The sequence below is a fragment of the Anas platyrhynchos genome, chromosome 1, assembly GCF_047663525.1.
Source record: "Anas platyrhynchos isolate ZD024472 breed Pekin duck chromosome 1, IASCAAS_PekinDuck_T2T, whole genome shotgun sequence".
Classification (NCBI taxonomy): Eukaryota; Metazoa; Chordata; class Aves; order Anseriformes; family Anatidae; genus Anas; species Anas platyrhynchos.
In genome coordinates this window covers 50,416,312-50,439,290 of record NC_092587.1, presented here as the reverse complement: position 1 = coordinate 50,439,290, position 22,979 = coordinate 50,416,312, and the positions used below count along the sequence as shown (strand labels likewise).

Below are 22,979 nucleotides of genomic sequence, written 5' to 3'. Positions count from 1 at the left end.
GCTGACTCAAATCTGGGAAACAGAATGTGAGAAAAACACAGAATAAAAGAACTACAAAGAAATTGTTTTTACTAGGACCTTAAAGTAATGTGGAATTCTCTTCTATAATTATATTCCTATAAACATGTTTAATGTAGTATTGACAGGTGAGATTTGCAGTATGAACTGAAAAAGGAGCTCTTAGCTTAAGTAAGTATTCAAAGTGTGGACAATTTCTACAGTAAAACTGATGGAAATTAATAAGTATGGGAAATACAAGGTATATTCTGTCTCAGATGAAGATACCTAATAGAGAATGTTTTCTGCAGTCATTATCTCCCATACTTACAAAAACAGCAGTCTATTTTACTTCTGTAAAAAGGACTGTTCAGGTCTTACTGACATTGCTTAAGTGCAGTATGAAGTTGAGTTCATCAGGAAATATGTTGACAATACTTTACTGATAATGGTACACTAACTGTGGGAAACTGCAGGAATTATGAACTTTACTGACCCACCAGGGATGTGTTTTGTTCCATTTGTTCCAGGCTTTCTTCCGTCTAAGAAACTTACCAAAACATAACCATCTTCAATGTACAAGTTCATGAACAGCAAGCAAATAACAAGGACTCCTAAGAATGACACTGCTGATCGTTTCCGCAAGCATCTCATTTTATCAAAATATTTCAAGTTGTGCCTCATGTGAAGAAAAGTATACAGTAACGTCACCTATGAAAGAAAACCACAGTGTTACAAGAACTATTTCATCTATATTTTAGGTATAATAAAAAAATAATATATATTGAAGCTCTTAAAACATGCACAGAATATCAGAATATTCTCTTTAAAGTGGAATTAATTTCATGTAAGCATGGCCATCTTCAAGATTCAAGCTTAATATATAACCCAACCTTTAACATAACTTTTTGTTTGTTTGTTTGTTTTTGTTAATAAAGAAAAATATCACATTTCATCCTACCCATTTTATGCTGGCAAGAGAAATGATTTGTACATTTTTTCCCTGTGTATCTGTCCTTCCTTTCAAAGACAGCTCTGGCCAACAGGCCAGGAGGAAGTTATAATATGATGCAATTCCCTTGCCAAATGGGAAAGGTCTGAATATGAGAACTGCCAGGTATAAATGAGGTATCTTTTCTGCAGTGTGGAAACAGTACCAGGACTGTGCAAAATCCCTCAACTTCAGACATCTGTACCAGTATGAAAAGGCTCTCTAAAGCTGTCATTTTCTCTGCTGAATGTAAGAGAAAGATGTCTAGCTTAGTCTGGACACATCTAAGCATTGGAACACCCTTGTGGCCATTTAGATGAATTAGACAAAGAAAAGTGGCACAGACGAGCAGAAAGCTTATTAGTTCAGTTCAAGATCAAGAAACAGCACTGTTTAATCATATGTTACATGATTTATTTCAGTCATATATATATAATCAATGTTACAGATTTATTTCAGTCATTTTATTACTTAAACAAGATAAATGCCATTTTTGGCTAACAAAACACAAGCATCAACCTGTGTTAATGCATTTGACTACATGTCCTTGAACTACATGTGTTTGATAAAGGTCTGACCACAAACTGAGGAAAAAATTGGACTCCAGACTGGTCTGTATACTCATCAATTATGTCTTCACTGTTTTTCAATGTAAAAGTATAATGCCTATTGTCCATATCAAGGTCTAATTTTTTTATCATATTTAATATATTTAAGTCATATACAAAGAGAGTGTAAAGGTCTACAAATTCTGTGAATAGCACTGCATATGTGGTGTTTAAACTCTATATTTAAATACCTTCATTTTCTAAAGCACTGAATAACTAACCTGACAGAAAATATACCCAACTATGATTTGTCATGTCATGTTGAGAAATTTTGCACCAATAACAAAAAAACTTCCAAATGCAAAATTCAACCTATATTTGCTTTGCCAAACTAATTAAATATATCTAAAAGTACAAAAAAAAAGTCCACTAGACTCCAGAGTACAGAAAGGTAAATACATCAAGAATGAGTAATGTAAAAATGTGACTACTAGGTTTTGTGCATATAGATGAACTGCAGTGAATGGACACTGGTTGTAGAAAGCCTTCTTTTAAAATCACCGTGCTGAGAATACGAACACCTAGAGGTTGCACAATGAAAAAAACAAACAAACAAACAAACAAAAAAAACAATATATATTTAATTAATTGGTCAGATATGTGCCTATTTTTTTTTTTTTTTTTTTTTGATGAAGGAAAAGTATGAAGCAGTCTGAATAGTCTGAATATACGTAAGCTGATTAAGTCTAATGTTTCTACTTTTTTAGGTTACAGTGACCCTTTACTCTTCCTTAATGTCTAATGAAAATGAATATCAAGAAGGAGCTATCAGGGTCGTGAACCTCCAGACTCTTCTTTCCTCTCCAGTGACAGACCAGTGGCTAGTGGTTGTCTGTGGATTCAGCAGACTGTTAGAGGACATGATAACAGTTGTGGAAATGTGGAAAGATTGCCCCTGTTTTAGAGCAGACCATGAAACATATATATATACACACACACGTACGTATACGTATACGTATACATATACGTATATGTATAGGTATATGTATATATTTCTCCCAGAAAAAGATGACTTTCCAAAACAATGCGCTCTTTTACAATTTTATTTATTTATTTATTTATTTATTTATTTATTTATTATCAGAGTATCACTGGAAAGATGAAATACTGACAACTCTCAAAGAATGGTGTAAGATACTTGACTACTGAAAATTCAAGTAGTGCTTGTAGTGTTTACAACCTCTTGCAGCTTCAGGGGTAGCAGAGATGCACTACAACTGCTCACACTGAAATTTTCCTTTGGAATACTTGGGAATAAGCAAGTGTCTTTTCACTCATGTGACTGTGCCATATTTGCTTACTGGGCTAGTGGTATTACACAGTTCCCTTGAGTTTACCCTGAGAAACCTGACTGAAGTGTGAGGAAGGTGTTTATAACTATATTTGGTTGTTATATTTTTTCTTTTTGCACAAGCAGTTTTCATTAGATCATTACTTTGTTGGACTAGGAACAGAAGTTGAGGGAATTATTCAGGTGAAACTGGAGGAATGCAGGACTATTATTACTAATACTGATATGCAAAAAGTGAAGAGTTTAGTATGGCCACCATTTAAAAGAAAACACTTGCATTTCTTGTGTTGGTTTCACATGAAGTCATTTCAACTTTCTTGTTTTACAGATAGAATCTTTGAAACTGTTGAAAGAAAAACACAGTTCCAATGCTGCTTAATTGTTCTTAAAACTTACTGGTTATACCAGCCAAAGGAACCAGAAAGAAGGACACCTCGGTGATGATGCACCAGTCCCGGTCAGTGGGTCATGAAAGAGACACGGATGCAATCACTAACACCAGATGGCAGTGCAGACGCACTCTTTCCCGACTTCAACCTGCTCCAAAGCCTGTTTCTACCAGTCTGAACGTATTATTTGGCATATTTATAATGTGAACCTTTAGCTAAAAAAGGTGTGCAGACTTATACGTACTGACTTCCTTACACTTTCCTAGACCTGCATCTTCTTTCTATTCTATTTCCATTTTGTAACATTGCATTGTGGAATATTACACAAGTGACTTTTGCAAGAATAAAAAGGTAAATTTTCCCTTTAGACAAATAGTCTCAGAACTTTCCACAGTGAGACCTCTGATGTTCTTTAAGACCGTTTGAACAGAATATTCATAATTACTCAAAACTAAGACTAATATTGAAAAAAAAATACCTCAAGTTATCATTCAGTTCTGAAGTCACAGCTTTGCTCACAGATTTTATGCTTTCATTGTTCATGCACAATTAAGTAGATATTAGAATGTTATAAAGGTAATTTGTTTCATAAAGCTAGTATTAAGCAGTTAAAATGTAATTATTAACATACATGCATGAATTCTAACTCTTTTCCTTTCTGAATGAGATTAGTTTTCTTCATTTTCTTCAGACCCCAAATCTCTAATATTTGCTTGTATTTACTCATGCATATTTGCACAGTTTTTCATAATAATATGAAACTTTTATTCTTTTGACTTTCAAAAATGATACAGCAATGAAAACACAGTAAACTAAAATATGCAATCACATGCCTTTGCAGCATAAAGAAAGTGTTCTTTATAGGACCTGCAAAGGTGTGAAAGCTCAGTAAAGACCAACCCTGATTTTCGCATAGTAATGTGATGTTTCCTTTGCAGAATTTGCAACACTCAATAGAATTTTATGAAATGTTTTTTCCAAAAGCAAATCCCTAGTGACTTTCTAGCAATAGCGTTCTTAATAAACAAATCCTTGAAACAAACAAGTAAAAAATTAAATTTAAATGTAAAGCTGTTAAAAGTTTTAAACAGTTTTAATTTGATATGTCTACGTAGCTTCTTCAAAGAAGAAAATTTGTGCCAAAGCAAGATTTTCTTCCCTGTTTTCCCCCTTTTCAGAGGATTTTTTATTTTGCCAACCCTGCAGTAACTTCTCTGTACCACATTCATGCAAGCTCAAAGTGATGAGCCACTTCATATTCAGTCTACTTTAATTTTTCATCATTTTCTGACAATACTTAGGATTTGTGCTTTGTCTCACTTTCAGAGATTATTGTTCGTTTTCCTGATGTATTTGCTTTTCTAACAGATATATATCAAAAGGCACTGTGACGTTCTTTTACCCTTAAATAATCTGGGTTAATGACCTAGACTTATCTGACCAATACAGTGAATCTACTTGTATCTACAGATGTAAAGGGATGCCACAACAAGATCATATTTATATTATATTCTAGTCTGCCTGAGTGTGATGCTCCAGCAGCTCAAGAAAAGTTGCTTATTTACTGAGGAACTGATAGATGTCAGAAGTGACATCATTTTTATGTTATATTTCCAAATCAGAAATGAAACTTTGCCTTTGAATGCAGAGTCTGTATTCTAGGGCATATGGTAAAGAAGATCCATTATTACATTTAGTATATAAACAAAATCCAGAGATAACACACAAAAAAAGCATGACTGGATTATTAAATCCTTTGTGAAATTTATTGTAATCCCTGATTTGACTAAAATGCTCAGAAGCTTTTTCACTCCTCAACCTTAGAACATATAATTCCACTGTTGCATAACTAAATTGCTTTACTTGCACTTCTTAATGCTTGTCCAATTTGTTTTTCAACTTTTCTTTTTGGAAAGCTGCACATGATACCTCAAGGATTTCATTCAATCCTATTTAAAAAACAGCAAAGGAAGCACAGGAAAAACAAACAAACAAAACATATTTTTTTGTACATGGCTATTACGAAAATCTGCATGCGTCAGTCTTCTTAAATAAGATGAAAAACAAACAAACTAACAAAGAAAAACATAAGTTGCCATATACATTTGAGCTACTGTTGAGCTGCATATACTAGAAAATTATAATGGATAGGCTATTCCATTGGGCTCAGATAGATTCCCATCAGGCCTTTCACAGTGAAAGCCTGGAAGTATGTAGAAAATGTTTCAGGCTGACAGGAAGGATGTTAGCTGTCATTCGCAACAGAGATGTAAAAACTGGTATGAGGTAAAGGATGTTTAATTCAGAATGAATTCAGAATGAGGCTAACAAATACAGAGGCTAAATATTGTATTTTAAGTTGGCAATAAGTATATTTTTCAGATAGTTTGCCACTGTTTGTGTAGCTCCACATGCTCAAAAATAAATGGCTTAGAGTTTATCATGTCTTCTGAAACATGTATTCTAGATACAGAAAGCAAAAAAAAAAAAAGAAAAAAAAAAAAGGAGGTAGAAGTATATGAGTGGTAGACTACCCAAAATTTTGACACTGGTAGGATAGGCAAATGAAGTGTGTTTAAAACAAACAAACAAACAAACAAACAAACAAACAAAAACAGACTTGAAAGGTATATTGCTCCTTGAGCCACAAAAAGTGACAAATTGCTTCAAACAGTGGAATAGTTTATAGATAAACACAGAACCTGACAATTTGGAAATAAAGGTTGAGAGTTTGGGAGGGAACAGATGCTTCAGCCAAGACAAGGTACAGAAATACATTAAAAAAGTAAAGTGTGAATTCAATATGGAAATTGGAGGATGAAGTGTCTTCAGCTTTAAAATAACATAAAATGGAACTACAGAACTTTGGCTGCAGTGCTCTGTGCAAAATGTAAAGTGTATCCTCTGGCATGGAGGAGTCAAGCTGAATCAAGGTGAAGAGACGACTAAGAAATAAGAAGATGTATTGACTTAGATGCTAAAGCAATATCTAATCCATCACTGGGTGGGTGGCAGTGTATATCACTGGATATATTTTATCAAACATATTGTAGTGTAAAAAATGGGTTTCAGAAAAATAATATATATGATGAGTTAATGGAACTCTCTGGAAAGAGCCTAGAAGGATATAAAAATATCAAAGAAATCTGACAGAGCCCTCAAGTTCTGCTCTGGGAGATGAAGCAAAGGGAAAAAAAGAAGAAGATGGGCATGAAGAGAACACGCTAATATCTAGAGAGAGTAACCTTAGAAACAGTTGGAGATTCAGGAGTGGAGGTTTAGGATGCATCAGAAATAAAGGTAGAAATGCCTGAGAATTGAAAATAGCATTGGACTCTGTTCAGATGAAAAAATTTACAGAAAGATAAAACTAAAAACTGAGTCAAATAAGTATTTAATAGTTTGTGTCCATTGACACATCAACAAAGAAAAGGAAGACATGAATACAAGCTCTGATAGACTCAACGGCAAACTGAAACTTTTATAGACAACTACTACAAATAACATTTGTACAGTGTGTGAGTACAGGGAATATCACATACAGTGCATACAGTGAGGCAAACCAAATTTCTTGAATCTGTTAGGCACTAAACTGAATATATTAGTGAGACATACTAGTCTGAATATACTTCTGCAGGTCTCAGTACCTTCACTGAAAGCGCTATATTAGATACTGACACTTATTCTGTAAGCTAAATTTTGACTCAGGGTCCCACAGTCTCTTACCTGATGTTTACATTAAGAGTTTGTCTTTAGCCATAACCAAGTATCCTGGACAACACCATTGTAATGGAATTGCACAAACAATTAGATGAACTTTCAAATAAGATAAATTTTGCTGGTGAAGAGAAAAGCAACATAAGTTTTGACCAAAACCAATTAGGATTCATCAGAAAAGTTTCATTCTTACCCTGTCTGAACCTGATCATGTTTTTCTCTACAGCACATCATGTAGCCTCATTTCACAGAAAGGTAGCTGGCATCTTTATTTATTTGTAGTCTTGATGTGGAGAGAAGAAAGAGCCTCCTTGCAGGCAGTATATGATCAATTTAGAGCAATCATTTGATGAAACGCAAAAAGTGATGTTTGTCACTAAGTAGTGATAATCCCCCATGCTCTTCTTGTTTCACAGTTTCTGTGGCTAGTTACAATATGGTAGCATTACCAGAGTTGCAGAACTCTGAGAGGTATTATGCAATGAGGAACAAGGAATATCTTTTGTGAGAAGTATACACTTCTGAGGAAATACCTCTTGTGTAGCATCTTGTGGACCTATGTCGTGTATTAAAAACTATTTTAACATGGCATCCTTACATATTATTTCATAGAACTTATTATACATAACATAATAATGTGCATTTGGAATATCCTGCCAAGATCTAAAAGCAATGATTTTTTATTGGGTGAGTTCCAATATTTTATTTTATTTTATTTTATTTTATTTTATTTTATTTTATTTTACAAACGGCAATGCTGGGAACTTTAATCTCTAGTTAGACCATATTTAAGTGTTTCAGAATAGGAAAGAAATCCACTTTGAAATGTGACTAGCTGTTATAAAGCAACTTCCAATCTCATGAAATTCTGCCAAATAATTTATTATTTGCACAAAACCATGTATCTGTGAAGTTCATGGCACCCCTGGGAAATAATGTAAAATAGATTAGGAGATTAAATGTGAGAAAATTGGTTTTCACTGGCTGTATTACTAATCTTTTTCTCAGATAAGTGTTTCATTAAGACTTTCCACTGAGCACTCAGACAGCAGCTTCCTGATCAATAAACAAACTAATTCATTCTATAAAGAAGGCTTAGAACACTATGTATGTGTTTAAGGGCCAACAGTTTGCTTCTTCTTTAAAATATAAAGCACCCAGGAAAAAGCAAAACAGAACAAAACAAAACAAAACAAAAACACTAAATCTTGGTGAAAAAGCTTCTACAGAATGAAAAGAATGCTTTATTAAAAGCTACATTTTGTTCCTGTTTTAAAGATGTTTTATGTGTTGAACTTCATATACCATCACAATAAAACATAATGCAGTGATAATTTTCTGCTTTCTTTTCAGTAGAAGCAATCCAGTGGGGACAAGATATATCCAAAATTTGTCATCTTCACTTCTGATTCTGTATCCAGATTTACCAGCAGAAACTCCACTGATATCTTGGAAGCTACTTGGGGATTTTCAGACTATGAGCCTTTCTTACATTTGTTTATTTTTTGACAATCAAACATTAAAATTATTTGCTATTTTTGGGCTAGTCTATCTGTGATTATTACATTAATTGAGTTAAGTTGTATAACTAAGAGAGACAATATTACAAGTACAGTAAAATCTGCAACATATTATCTTGCACTGAAATGCAACTAGGTCATGCAAGCTAAGCAGGAGATGTGGGAGAGGTTTCATTACTGCTTCTTCATTCCAAGTCAGTTCTGCCTGACTCTGTCAGAGTCCATGCAAATAGACGCTTCATAGAAAGGAAGCCTTTTGCTACCCAGGAAATATACCATGTACACTGGCAGCTTTCCACTACCATGATGATAATTTTAAGCTTACTCATCAGATTTCCAGCAGGCTTTAGAAAATTGTCTCTAGGCAGAAATGAGTCCTGGGATGAATAGCTACACATAGGGCTAAGAAGCATTTCAGATCCATGAAGGCATGGTTTCTCTGTGAGCACATGCATCATATTTGCTTGCCTTCTATCTCTGTGATCCGTCAAATAAAGCTAGCTCTATTTGTTTAGGGAACATCTCTCCAAAGCCTAAACAATTCTGTGTGCATCTCTCTGTGGTAACCTCTCATATCCAAAGAACAGCTGGACTAAACATCAGTTTAATCAGTTTCATTAAACTGATGTGCCATAATTCAAAAAAATAGTAGTGAAGCAGAAGGGATTGCATCCTCTGCCTTGTAGCAGATTCTTTTCTAATTTCTTTAAGAGATGCTTATTCCATTTTTTCTCCCAGCTTCAATCTATCTGTTAATAAATATTATATTAAGTTGTATCTGTTAAGTTATGCAAGAGATAAATTTTGTAACATAAGAAAAACTTTGTTTTCCAAGGCTTCATTGATAGAGTTTTCTGTTTGTTTGTTTAAAGAAACCCAAAACCAAAACATCAATAAAATAGCCTGTCAGGTGTGGAGAATAGACTTCTTATCCCTAGCATATGACAAACATGGTAGAATCATATAGTCATAAAATAATCTAGGTTGGAAAAGATCAAGTCCAACCATTAACCTGACCTGCAGAGTCCCATCACCAAACCATGCCCCTTGGTGCCATGATGATGATCAATAAAGGCTTAAATGACCTTTTCTGCTATTCTGTATGTCACTTACTATATATAAATTCATACCATAGCAGTAAAAGACTGACTGCTATCAAACTTTCTATTGGCAAAAAAAATTAAAAAACTGCATTGCGATTTTTTTTTTATTATTTTTTCCCCTGCACCCAATTAACAGTTAAATAAATAAACAGAGCTTGATAGCAGGGAATTAATAAACCTTTAAAGTGGCCTTTGATGATTTTGTCTTGAGTGTTTTAAATTTAAGTTTCCAAACTGTTTTTTTCTCTGAAGAGTCTATATTGCTTCAGATTAGTGATGGGAAGCTTTCATTTTTTGTGTGTCTTAAATTACAAGAATATCACAGAGATGTGCTTAATAATTAAAACAGTTATTTCAGTGTGAGTGAATGTGCTATTGAGAGCAATTCAGAACACTCTGATGAATTCAATACACAGACAGAAAGGAGTTTTAGTAAATGTTGCCAAGAATAAGTTCAATGTCCACTTTCATAATCTGTTTTTCTCATTTTTGTAATACCAGTAACTGAAGTGTACTTATGAGAGGAAATAAAATTTTAGAGTTTAGGGAAAAATAAGTACAGTAAAAGAATTGCTGACTAATAAATAAATAAATAAATAACATCTATTTACAACTAAAGTTCAAAAATACTTATTGCTAATTTAAAGCTTTAGTTGGTCCTACATACTATAATACAAAGAGTAAAGTGTTTTTACTGAGAAAAGAAACAAAATATCCACAATACATTAGATAAAATAAAAAAGGCAAATAATAGATGTAAAACCTCTATGACATTAAAAAATAAATTGTATTTTAATATTCTACAATTCATATCCATTCCTAGCTTAGCCCTCTTATACGTGCAATAGCTTTCTTACATTTAAATAGCTCCTGAAATCCAGAAATGTGTATTATGGTGAGGTTTATATGGTTGTACATATGCCACTTTGCTTAGACTGGTTCCTTTAGAGCACATGCCTTACACTATTACTCTGAAACACCTTTTGTAGAAGCCTCTCTCTGCCACTACAATAGCTCAGGGAGACTAACAGTCCAATGAAGCAGTGATGTGAAACACTATTGTAAGTGCTCTTAAAATCTCCAGTACTCTACGGTTTCCTAACCAGTTATGAAGAAAATAGTTTTAGTGGCCCTTAATAACAAGAGAAAGGCAATCCAGGAGACTCTAGGCTTCCAGGAAACACTACAACAGAGAAGCACATATGAAGGCCTATCTCCTGAGGCAACATATTCAGTCCATTCTTCTATTTGGACTTTTGGGATACGTCTGTTGGATGTATGTCCCATTACTTGTGAGCTCATTGGAGCTGTTTTTTGTTGTCTTCTTAGAATTACATTCTTTTGACCAAACACAGACAACTATGATGGCAATGTCTGAGCTAGTCACACTTAGGATCCCTTTATACTCAGTGCAGAAAGATGTATTTGTATGCTGTGATTCATCTCATTCTAAAGTCAGGGTCTAAAACATATCAGATGAATTGTGCCCTAAAAATGTCCATTTCTCCTCACTGGCTACAAAACCAGTGTGAGATATCCAGATACAGATGTGAAAAGGGTGCAATTCCACCCACATTTTCCCTTTGTTTCTTTTGTTTCATTTATGGGGATAGCACATATACAATAACTCACTGGCTCAAACTCCAAAGCAAGTACCTACAGCATGGACCCATGCCTTTCCTGAGCACAGAATTACCTGAATTCCGATAATATCTTAAGATCAAATCATAGATCATCTCCATCTATGACACTGTGGCTGGCACTTCTTGGTTGCAGTAGAGTCCTGTAAGTTATCTTCCTTATAAAAAAATGACTTTTTTTTTTTTTTTTTTTTTTTTTTTTTTTTTTTAATGACAGTTCCTTTTAAGCATCATGCAAGCCAGTTCTCTAACTCCAGGTATCACTCTCTCATGCTTCCCCCAGGCATTAGCTAGAACATTCTTTTTGCTGCTGCTGGAGTTTCTGCTCAATGGATTCATAACAGTACAACACACAGAGGATGTACTATTACCTGCATGCCCCAGAGTAAGATCTTAATGTCTTTACTACATTATTTTTGAAAGCAGATGGAGATACCCATTAAAGAGCTTAACAACCACAGTGGACTCATGCCTTCAGGTTGTGTTAATGGGGAAAGTAATCTATGGGCTGTCTGTATCTTTGACTCACCCACAGTACCTGGAAAGATCAGAAAGTCAGTTCATTTGATTTATTCAGATGAAGTATATAATTTTATATGGAATAAATTCACTATACACTAGGACAATAAGGCAGGGAGTTGTTTCATTTCAATGTAGTGAGTGAAATGATATTCTGCTTTTACCAGGTAGTGTGGGTAAGTCAAAGATATACTCTTCAGTCTAAAGGTAACTACTGTGCACATCATTCATCTTGGTCTCTTAACTTCTCAAAATGTGATACCTTTTATGTAGCCCTTGGTATTCACCAAAGATCTACTTATATTGGAGAGTTGACAATTTCGACCACACTCTTGAATACCACTCAGCTTCTTTTTCCAGAAGACTCAAGGTATAGTGCTAGGTTGTATGTTCATGTATTGTCATCTGAATGATGATGTGTTTTGGCTCAAAAAAAGTTATTTATTTTTTTTTTCCAGTTGCTGGGGGAGGCAAGATTATAACAGATAATTCACTAACTTCCACAAATGAGAGAGAAAAAGAGCAAGAGTACTTTTCAGCTTTTACATAGCTAAAACAAAGTGACATGAATCTTACCTAACTTCAGTATTTGGCACCCACAACAAGTAATGGCAAAGTAGAAAAATAAGGAATTAATACTGTTTCTTGGTACTCTGGATCTACGAAATTCTAAGACAAATTGAAGAAAATATATTACTGAATAAAGTGAAATTAGAAATAATTAATTTCCTTACTTGTACTCCTGATTTGCAATTTAGATATAAGAATATACATAAATTCACTAGCTCTCTAGAAACACTTTTTCACTTCCTTTGTTAGTATCTCTTCAAAGTAGTATCTACTTCAAAGAATTTGATGTGCAAAGATCAAACCCCAAATGTAGAATATATCTGAAATATTTTTGTTGCTGTTGATTTCTTGAGTGAATCTCTAGATTCACAATAAAGCAATTGAACTAAGCATTTTCTGCAGAAGCACCAGCTGAGGCCACTGATATATATGAGCCTTTACAGAAATATTTTTTTTTAGCTTTTATTTTTTTATTATTTATTTTTTTTATAAAAAAAAAATAATAAAAATATCTACAGTGGAAATTGAGGTCCTTGTAAAATCATTTTCAAGCAGATCTGAGCTCCTTACTGCAAACCATATACATCAAAGGAGGAACTTTCATCTGTAGTAGGCCTGAGACACAGAAAATCCAGGAATGAAGAAACAATCTGCTTTGTCTACCATATCCAAAAATACTGGGATAGCATTCTAACTTGACTGTACTCATGAGGTTCGGTTGAGTATTTACCTTCATAGCATCATAGAATGGGTTCTCTTAGCAATATCATGAAGTTTCTCTGAGAAATATCACAAAACAACATTCAAGGGAATTAAACATAATACTCTCCTCCCCATCCCTCTGTACCCTCCCAGATAGTGTACACAACAGTGACTAAAAATATCAAAGGGACCAAGCATTCTTTGCATTCTTTGGGTTTGAACACAGATTTCAATATCTTTAAAATCAAGTACTTACCTTTTTTATTTTTATTTTTCCAAATTAGAGCTTATATAAGTAGATCATAGTCAAGGAGAAACCAATAAGAAAAGATTTACAGTATAACATGGGATGAATTCCATGCTTCTAATGTTAGAAGAAAATAAAAAAAAAAATAGTAGTCTTGCATAATTTAGCTTTGTAAGACTTGTAAAAAAACTTCTTCACATATGTGATAAATTCATTGCAAGTTACTATTGTGCTTAATCAAAAGTAGTTCCTGTTCTACTTTCTGGAAATTTTCATTTTTTAAAAGAAATGAATGGCAATCAAAAATTATTAGAGTCCTTCAAGAACTTCTCTCATCCACTAATATTAGAAGAAAAACAATGTATATGTTCTTCCATATTTTTAAATATGAGAAAATTGTTTTTAAGGAGTAAGAACAACCATAATTCTTCTTATATGTATATATCATACACATGAAGATATCACGTTGATAGTGTTTTCTCCTTATAGTTGCTTTGTACTTTGTTTATTTTATATTTGTGGGCTTCAGAACACAAGGGTGAAACGAACAAGTAAGGAACATCCATGATAATACAGTCTATTGTATCTTACTGCTACCAGTCAATTGCTGTACAGAAAGTATTTTTTGAAAGCCAGATAAGATCAGGTATTTGAAATCAGGTCCCTTTCCCAAAAGTTCTATTCTGTGCAAAGTAGAAAGGAAAATGATGCTTTAAACCCACAACTCAATCCACCCCAAACACACACAATAAGAACAATAAAACAAGCTCTTCACGCTTGATCTTAAATGTGATGGAAAAGATAAAGCTTAGATAATTACAGTGTTTGTGTAGGTATATACTGACTTTGCAGACATGCTATAGGATGCAACAGCATTTCAGAGAGGGTTGAACACTTTCAGAATTTCAAATTAACTATGCTTGTAACAATTTCAAAATATAAGGGATTAATTACACGTGTTACTGAGAAACTATTTCCATCATTTTAGAACCCAAATTATTATATATTAGGTGTTTTTCACTTCAGGGAACAATCCAATAGATTCATCTCATTTTAAAAGTGAGATTAATTCAACTTTATTATTATTCTTTGACATTAAGTCCAGTTGGAGTCAAATCACTATTGGTGTACTCCAGGAATCAATACTGAGATCATTACTGTTTTAAAATCATAGAATCATATAATTATTCACTTTGTGAAAGACCTCTAAGATCATCCAGTCCAACCTTTAACCTAGTATTAAAGTCCAACACTAAAGCATGCTACTAAGTTCTTCATCTTCATGTTTCTTGAAGACCTCCAGGGATGGTGGCTCAACCACTTCCCTGTGCAGTCTATTCCAGTGCCACACAACCATTTCAGTAAAGAAATTTTTCCTAATATCCAACCTAAGTCTCTCCTGATGCAACTTGAGGCATTTTCCCCCCATCTTATCGCATGGTGCTTGGGAGAAGGGCCGGATCCCCACCTCACTATAGCCTCCTTTAAGGCAATGGTAGAATGTGATAAGGTCTCTACTGAGCCCCCTTTTCTCTAGGCTAAACTACCCCAGTTCAGCTACACCTTGTAAGACTTGTAAACATCTGTTTACATGTAAGACTGTAAACTGTCAACAAGTGAAATCATTCAGACTGTTGAACATGAGATTCTTCAACATCTTCATTAATGACCTTGGTGCTGGAACAGAATGTAGTTTTAGGAAGTTCACAAATGATACAAAACTGTGAGGAGTGACACCAGATGGTGGTGCTAGCATTCAGAGGGTTCTGGACAGGCTGGAGAAAAAAGCAAGAGGAACTTCAGGAAATGCAACAGGGGCAAATGAATAATCTCATGCACCAGTAGATGTTGAAGGTCTGAATAGCTGGAAAACTGCTTTGCCAAGAAGGACCTGGGGGTCCTGGTGGACAAGAAATTGTCCATGGGCAAGCAATGTGCCCTCACAGCGAAAAGGCAAATAGCATCATGGTCTGCATTAGGAAGACCATTTTCATCAGGTAGAAAGATCCTTCTACCTTCTACTCCACACAGATGAGGACACTTTTGGAGCAGTTCTGGGCTACCTAGTAACAAAGCAAAAGAAAACAATAAATAAATAAAATATGGACTTATTGAAGCAAATCCAACACTTTGCCATGAAGCTGACTAGTGGACTGGAGCATCTTTCATGCAAGAAGCTGAGAGAGCTGGGACTGTTCAGCCTGGAGAAGAGAAGGCTAATGGGGACATAAGTGTGTGACAGGAGGAAAAGAAGAGGGAGCCAGATACTTTTCAGGATCAGATTGTATGAATATCTAAACAGTTATTATTATTATTTAATAATTTAGTTATTGAACAAGAAGGTTGTGCAAAAGTTTATTTTGTCAGCTTTTTTTTTACAGTAATGTACACTGACCTGTATTTACACTAATGTTACCTATTCACTTTCTTTATGGTTCTAAGAATTCCAACTCAGCAGGATGTTGAAAATCAATGTTCTTTCTCCTGTGTTGTTATAGGACCAAAGATAAATGCAAATAATTAATGTTAGTTTAGAAGAAATTGTCCAAAGATTCTCCTAATGTAGTTCTAGATGCTACACTTATCATTCTCATCTGCAAGACACAAGAGCTGCTAGTATTTCAAATCACTTGTAAATTTTTCTGAGGAGTGTCTTTAGACCCTAAATGAGAAAAAGTCTTAGAAAAAATATACCAAGGACCTCAGCACACTTTCTACAATGGAATGTTCTGATGAAATTTAATTCTTTTGGACATTAATTATAAAATGACTCTAATTCTGTATTCTCTGTAGATCTGCCACTAAGGAAAAGAAGGATTAAGTCAATGTAGCCTGTTTATCTCTGTTTTCCCTGTAATTGTGTACCTGTGTTCAGGCAGGTGAAGTGTGGAATTAAGAATGTTTTTAGCACTTCTATTACTACTGTCCAATGCAGCTTGCTTCTTTATCAGAGGGCAGAGTTTAGATCACATTATGCATTTGAACTAAAACTGAATACTAGCCATTTGACACATTATGCCAATTTAAATTTGCCACTTTCTCTTATAGGAGATGGGGTCTTCTTTCTATATAGAATAATAACTTTTTGGAATTCATGTCACTTGACTTAAATTCTCTTATCTAACTAAACTATCTGATTTATACTTCCTTTACACTCAGTGTATTCTGACTAGCAGTTCCCAAAGGTGACTCATTTAAACTTCACTTATAGCAGGGGAATGAATGTTTCTTTTAAGTATTTTTCTCTTTATTTACTGACTGTAGAAATAACCTAGGTAACTAGCTTATTCTTGTTCCCTATCTCTTACGTGGTTAAAAATAGCTGGAATAAACACAAGACTACTGCCACTGCTACCACCCAATAGTCTATTAGTAGACAGTACAATCAATTGTATTTCCCAAAATGTTCTTAAAACTTTTCCAACACCAAAAGACTTTCAGTTGTAATCTGAAAATCAAACTGCTGAAATATTTATCTCTAAAAATACAAAAGGAAAAAAACAGATAAATAGTAGTGTTTCTTTGAGAGCTTTGCATGTTTTCTACTCCTGTTTATTTCCAAAGGTTAACTTGTTCCCTCCCAAATTTAGTGAAATATAAGGGAACTGTTACCAGTTAATTTCTAGCTAAAACTGATGAAAAATGGAAAATTCATGAGATTTGTGAAAGTCCTCAATTCCCCATTGACTTTGGCCCAGATATCCTCCTCACACATCCAAGGACTGTGAACACACTAACTCCTGTTCCCTACTTCCCCGCCCTCTTCCCCTTCTCTCTCTCCACCCCCCCCCCAAAAAAAAATAATCAAAAAAAAACAACACTAAGAAACACTGGAAGATAAGTGAATAAAACCCAGCTAAGCCAAAATGTGTTCAGTATTCCAGGGCAGTATCAGAGAGGCCATTACTAATGCATGGCCTAAAACCTATTTGGAGCAAAATGTGTCAGAATATGCTTTTAAATTGAAGCTCTGGAGATCATGGACATATGTGCATCAAACACAGACAGTATCCTCAGAAAATAAAGTATTTTCAGTACAGTTGATCAATATTTTTTACTGTAGATATTTAGGTAACAATTTTTTTGACTGGCTGTTGTGTGTGTGGATGAGGGAAGTGGAACTAAACATATTTGCAAATGCAGCCAAGCATGTGTTACACGGTAACTTACTGATTTATATATTAGAAATATGCAACTCAGGAATATAATTGTAGTAAATTAGAGAAAAAGGAAAATTGTCTGCAATTTGAAAACCAAGCTCTGGGCTTCTTTCATTCTAAGTTCACATTTATTAATTATATATAACTCCCTAATGTTGAGAATAAACAAGGGTGAAAATGCCACAAAATTCTGACTCTCACTCCTACCTGCTTTTTTAGTTGTCATTGTTTGATGGAAGTAGGTATGGTAGTGAGAGGGACACATAGTGTGTACTGGAATCTCCTTAATTATTTTTCTTGTGGGTTTTTTATATGTTGGTGGTTGGAGTAGTTTTAATAGTGTGCCATGGAATTTTGGAGATAGACATTTAAAGAAAAGCTGTGAGAAAATAAAAGGAAATTGTGCTGTGATAACTTCCTACTCTCAATGGTGACTTCCAGAACATGAGGTCAAAAGTTAGAATACAGCTATTGTTTTAGGTGCCATCAACTCTCAGTGTGATATAATATCTAATTGTTGCTTATGTGTGTAGCTTTTTTAAAATGTTAGGTGGGAATGAGAAATAGAAGCATTTCTACTATTTTTATACAATTGAATGAGTTCTAATGACCATTGAGATTCTCATATAAAATATACTGTATAACTTTGTAATACATCTGGACTGCAGATAAACATCAGTCTATGTTTTCAATGGGCCTCTGATTGGGAAAACCCTGTAATACCAATGTAGTATACCCCTGTAATACCAGTAGATGAAAAGACACTTTTCTGGGATTCCCTTTAACCATATCAGTACATCATTTTAAAGTTCAACTTGAAAAGTTAGTTCATTGTCTGAAGTCAATATTTCCATCAAGCTTGTGCAATACATGTTTGTGCCTAATTTTTCATTAGTAGAAATTAAGATTATTAGAAATATAATGCAGGTTATACTTAACCTTCTTTTTTTTTTTTTTTTTTTTTTTTGTAGTAGTAGTAGTAGTAGTAGTTCTGTAGCTCCGTACTACATTCTACATTGTGCTTTTTTATCATTTCTGTTCCTGTTAAACTGTATGAAACATAGTTTGTGTTTTTATACTGGCCTACAGCATACAATGATTTATAAAGAAGTGCAAAAATGTCAATTATTTAAATAGTTCCATTTCATTTTGATCTGATATCTATTTCCATATTCTAACTTTTTTTCATGGTAGGAGAAATTCCAAATGTGGAACATGTGTCAACAGGCACAATAGTGAGAAATATTGCTAAAATATGATTGCATTCAGCATGATTAGCTATTCTTTAAATGCTGTTGTGCATTTTTATTGCCTAGTTAAGCAGTAAAATGAATGTGCTGTTGGTTGTGAATATAAATATATCTCAGCATGCTTTAGCTAGTATGTCAAGATAGAAAAATACTGCATCTCAGAATCTATGATTTTTCTCATAGGAAAGGAAAAAATCACACATATAAACCCATGATTGTCTTGTTGTGACAACAGTTAAAGGAATTTTCAGTTGTACTACTATAAAAGTCAAAGAAAAAGTGATTCAAAGACATAATTATAGGCTGAACTGAATGCATACTTTTATGCTTGTAAAATTATTCATAATTAAGTAAACATATTCTACTTGAGATGGTCACATGTAAGACTGCAGAGTTGTGTACAACTGTAGAGGGATTGAAGACTATTTAGAGCTGTATAGAACATTAGACAGATGTTGTAGTATTTAAAAAGGCAAAGTATTTGAAATATATTTCAGTTTTTATATCCAATAAATATGTTTGGAAAAATATCTTCCATATCTCTTAAATATAACTTATATTCTACATTTCTTAAAAAAAAAAAAAAAAGCACTCCTTACCTCCTTCTCGCTGTGACTTTCAGTCAGTGTTTATCCTGGAAGCATTACACACATCTAGGCTAACACCCACATACTTCACACCCTGCTGGGATGAGCCTGAAAAACCTCCTGAAAAACCTGCTCATACCAGAGCATCCAAGAGGTTTTTGAGCATCTCTGGCTGGGCTTATTAGAATAAAAATCAAATTATTTTTAGACACAGAAGCTCAAAACAAGACAGAATATAAATAAAAGAATGTGGAAACAAGCAGTGCCGGAACCTCTGTGTGAAAGATGGACCCTTCCTTTCAGATATTCTCTTGGGTTAACAATAGCTCCTGCTTGTAAGAGACTGCACAATCACTTTGGTTTCCTTTGAAAAAATCTTCTCCATTATTATCTCCAAGACCAGTCTATGCATCTGATTCCCATTAGTGTACCCAAGCCCTTGTTATCTTTTTCAGACTTCCTCCACCACCTCAGCTTTCTTCTTGACTCTTCTCCCAATGTATGTTCAAATGTTCACAGAAAAAGAATAAAGTTTTCTTCCTTCTAAAAAGACATTGACCCAGTGTGAGCTGCTCGGAAGGTCAGACATCTTTGCTCGGACTCAGCTTTTGAACAGAATGTTCATTAACCTGGAAACTTTGAACAAACAGATAAAATTGTTTCTGCTTGTCTATAAACCTGTCACTTAATCCCAATTAGGGTGTTATGAAAGAGTATGTGTTAAGTATTAGAGAATAAAATAAAAATCTGAGAAGCCATCAGGCAGCCTATGATAATTTAATTATTATTAAGTTAAGATGTTAGATTATCAGGTCATACTGACAGTACAAAATAGAGAATAGCACAGCTTTCAACAAGAAAACCATAAAAAAAAAAGCTTTTTGAATTAAGACCAAATCATAAAATATTTGCATACAAAATATATAAAACATTGCATAGAGTAGCATATTTCATATTATTATTAAGATGTTAAAGAAATTTTTAATGAAGAGCTTTGTCATGAAGATTACATTCCTCTGACCCTGCTTAGGCAAGTATTCCCACCTACAGATGTCTTCAGGATCTTTTTGAAGTTTTTTCTTAGTTTGCCTAAGTAAATTTATTTGTTATATTATTTCCTATATTAGTGTTATTTTAAAATGTCCTTTACTTTTTATTTTTTTCTGGTCACTCTTCTTTCTGTATTTATTCTCATTAAAGAATATCATATCGTTGCACAAAAATTCTGACATCGTCTTTGTTGCATTATTCTTTATTTAGTAATTGTATGGCATAATTAAATTATTAGATAAAATATTTGTCTCTAATGACATAAAAACTTAATCTCTTTACATCATTTCCTTTGATTCTCACAATTTCATAGCTAATTTTGGAGATCAATGCATTATATCTGTAAGTATATATTCACAACACAACAACAGCCTGTGAAATTAAAATACCGGAAATCTACGTTTTTGCTTAGTATCAACTTGCATTTTTACATTTTACGTTGCTGAATACAAAGACTCAAAAGAAAAATGGAAACTAATCTGTAAGGTAGAGACTTATTTCTGAGAGGACATTTTTAATTTTAACCACGTGTAAAACCTGCTCTTGTTGTCCCTGCTTGAGCAAGGGGTGGACCACATGACCTTCAGAAATCCCTTCCAACCAAGTATTCTGTGATTCTGTGATCTGTGAAAGAACAAATGAATTGCTTCTGAAATATTGCTGTGAAAATAATTTGCAATGAATAATTAATCTAACATTTATTTATTTATTTGTTTGTTTGTTTATTTTGAGAAGACATATGAAATAAAGCTGTTTTAGGATACTTGTCATTATTTTTATTTGTAGTCTTTGGATTAACTACAATTTGTTCCATGGAGATACTTACCATTTATAACGACTTGGTGATAATTTCTAAGAGGTGTCATGGAATGTCTCTTTGTCATAGAATAATGGAATGGTTTTGACTGAAAGGGACTTTAGAGATCAATTGTTCAGTAGGTAAGTATCTAAATATTATTATATTTGTTTGAGTACATAGAACGAAAAAATGTCTACAGTGTTTTCTCCCAAAAAAATACAGTTGTCAAATGGTTTCCACTTTTTTTATTAGTTTATAAAAAGGTAATAATTTCTGAGGTTTTTCAGAAGACCTCTCATTCTTTGTGTTCAGAAAACTTCATAAACTATCAGCACTTTCTTATTTGTGTATGTTGGCTTGTAAGCCTCCTACTTGTACTGTACTTTGTCACACATCTTCACATTTTTATAGAATACAATGACTAAAATCATTCTGTAAGAAATGCATATTAAGAAGGGAAAATTGTGTCAAAATAAGAGAAAATCTGCAAATGATTTTCTCAGTTTCTCAGTGATTTGCAAGCTCAAGTTTCAGTTTTCAGAACTGTGATCCAGTTCTATTGTATAAGAAACAATTATGTTCTTTTTCTCAAACAGTGTTCTGCATTTCTGGAATGAATAACCTTTGAGGTTGAATGAAAAGCAGAACTTCTTTATGAGGGTACATGATTTTAGCCAAGAAAATAACCCATAACCCATGGGGTAAAGGAGATATTTTTCTATTGTGCTAAGATGTAGCTCAAAATTTTGATAAATGTAAATAGCTTGAATTTATTATTTCAAAGTCAAGGTCTACAGCCCAAGTCAGAAAATAAAAAATAATGGAAAGAAAAATACAAAATATGTTGAAGATGGAGTAAATCAGAATTTATTTTGATTAATTGAAAAGTTATTACTATAAAGCTTCCTCTGAATATCATACTGGTAGTTAGAAATTCTGAGTGATCTGTGATTTCATTTAACACTGCAAAAAGTCAACATAACTCACAACTCAACATTACTCAACGTACTCAACTATTGACTCTTGTGTTTCTGAAACAGATCATTTGATGCTTTATTTTACTCTAGAGTAAAAGGAAATCTTTTCTTCCTCCTGATAAACCAAAAATGAGGTAGAAAAATTGAGAGAATGATAGGAATGAGACCAATTAGAATCTATGGGCTTATGTTCTAGTCCTCCACTGACACCTTACCTCTGATCTGTGAAGCACACTGGACACAGGACAAACCTGTATTGTACAATACCATTAGTGGTCATCTCAAAAGGAATCTTATGTCTTTACGAACTGTTGAGTTTCCTTGAGACTTATATTTCGTTTCCAGTGTTTCCTATCAGAAACTCCTTACTCCTTGTAGCTCTGTCTCTGTGACATGACCTCAGTGAACCAACATCAGCAAACAGGGGAAGATACTGGTCAAAAACAAACAAACAAACAAAAAGCAAACAAACAACAACAACAACAACAAAACAACTAAGAGGAGCCCAGAAACTATAACAAATCTGGAACTTTGTGGGTGTGCCCCAGGGACTGCAGGACTATCTTCTATAATTTTATTAAAGGAGACAATATTGGATAATGAGTTTGGGGCAGTCTGGACTGGAAGATCATGGGTTCATGGGTTTAGATTTTTGGTAGAAATATATATTTAGTAATAAGTTTTGAGATTTTGATTTATTTAAGAAAGGCACTGTGAATATGCAAATTTTATTTCTTCATTTCACATTTAGAAGACAATAAATTTGGTGAGATGATGCCTGTCTTTGGAATCTCAGTGCAATTTCTGAAGGGTCTAGGAGAACAAAAACATTTTTATCCAAATATCATTGGAAGTAGATTGA

General features: G+C 33.7%; 1 protein-coding gene across 3 annotated transcripts in view; it reads right to left on the bottom strand.

Annotated features, from left to right (window-relative positions):
- MGAT4C (MGAT4 family member C) overlaps positions 1-22,979 on the bottom strand; it is a 375,955-nt gene that overhangs the window by 8,057 nt on the left and 344,919 nt on the right. For all 3 annotated transcript variants that reach the window (XM_027451594.3, XM_072036942.1, XM_072036954.1), the window contains one exon: positions 553-708. In XM_027451594.3, coding sequence (XP_027307395.1) covers positions 553-681 — 129 coding nt within the window. In that variant the 5' untranslated portion in view covers positions 682-708. The remainder of the gene's footprint in view (positions 1-552; positions 709-22,979) is intronic.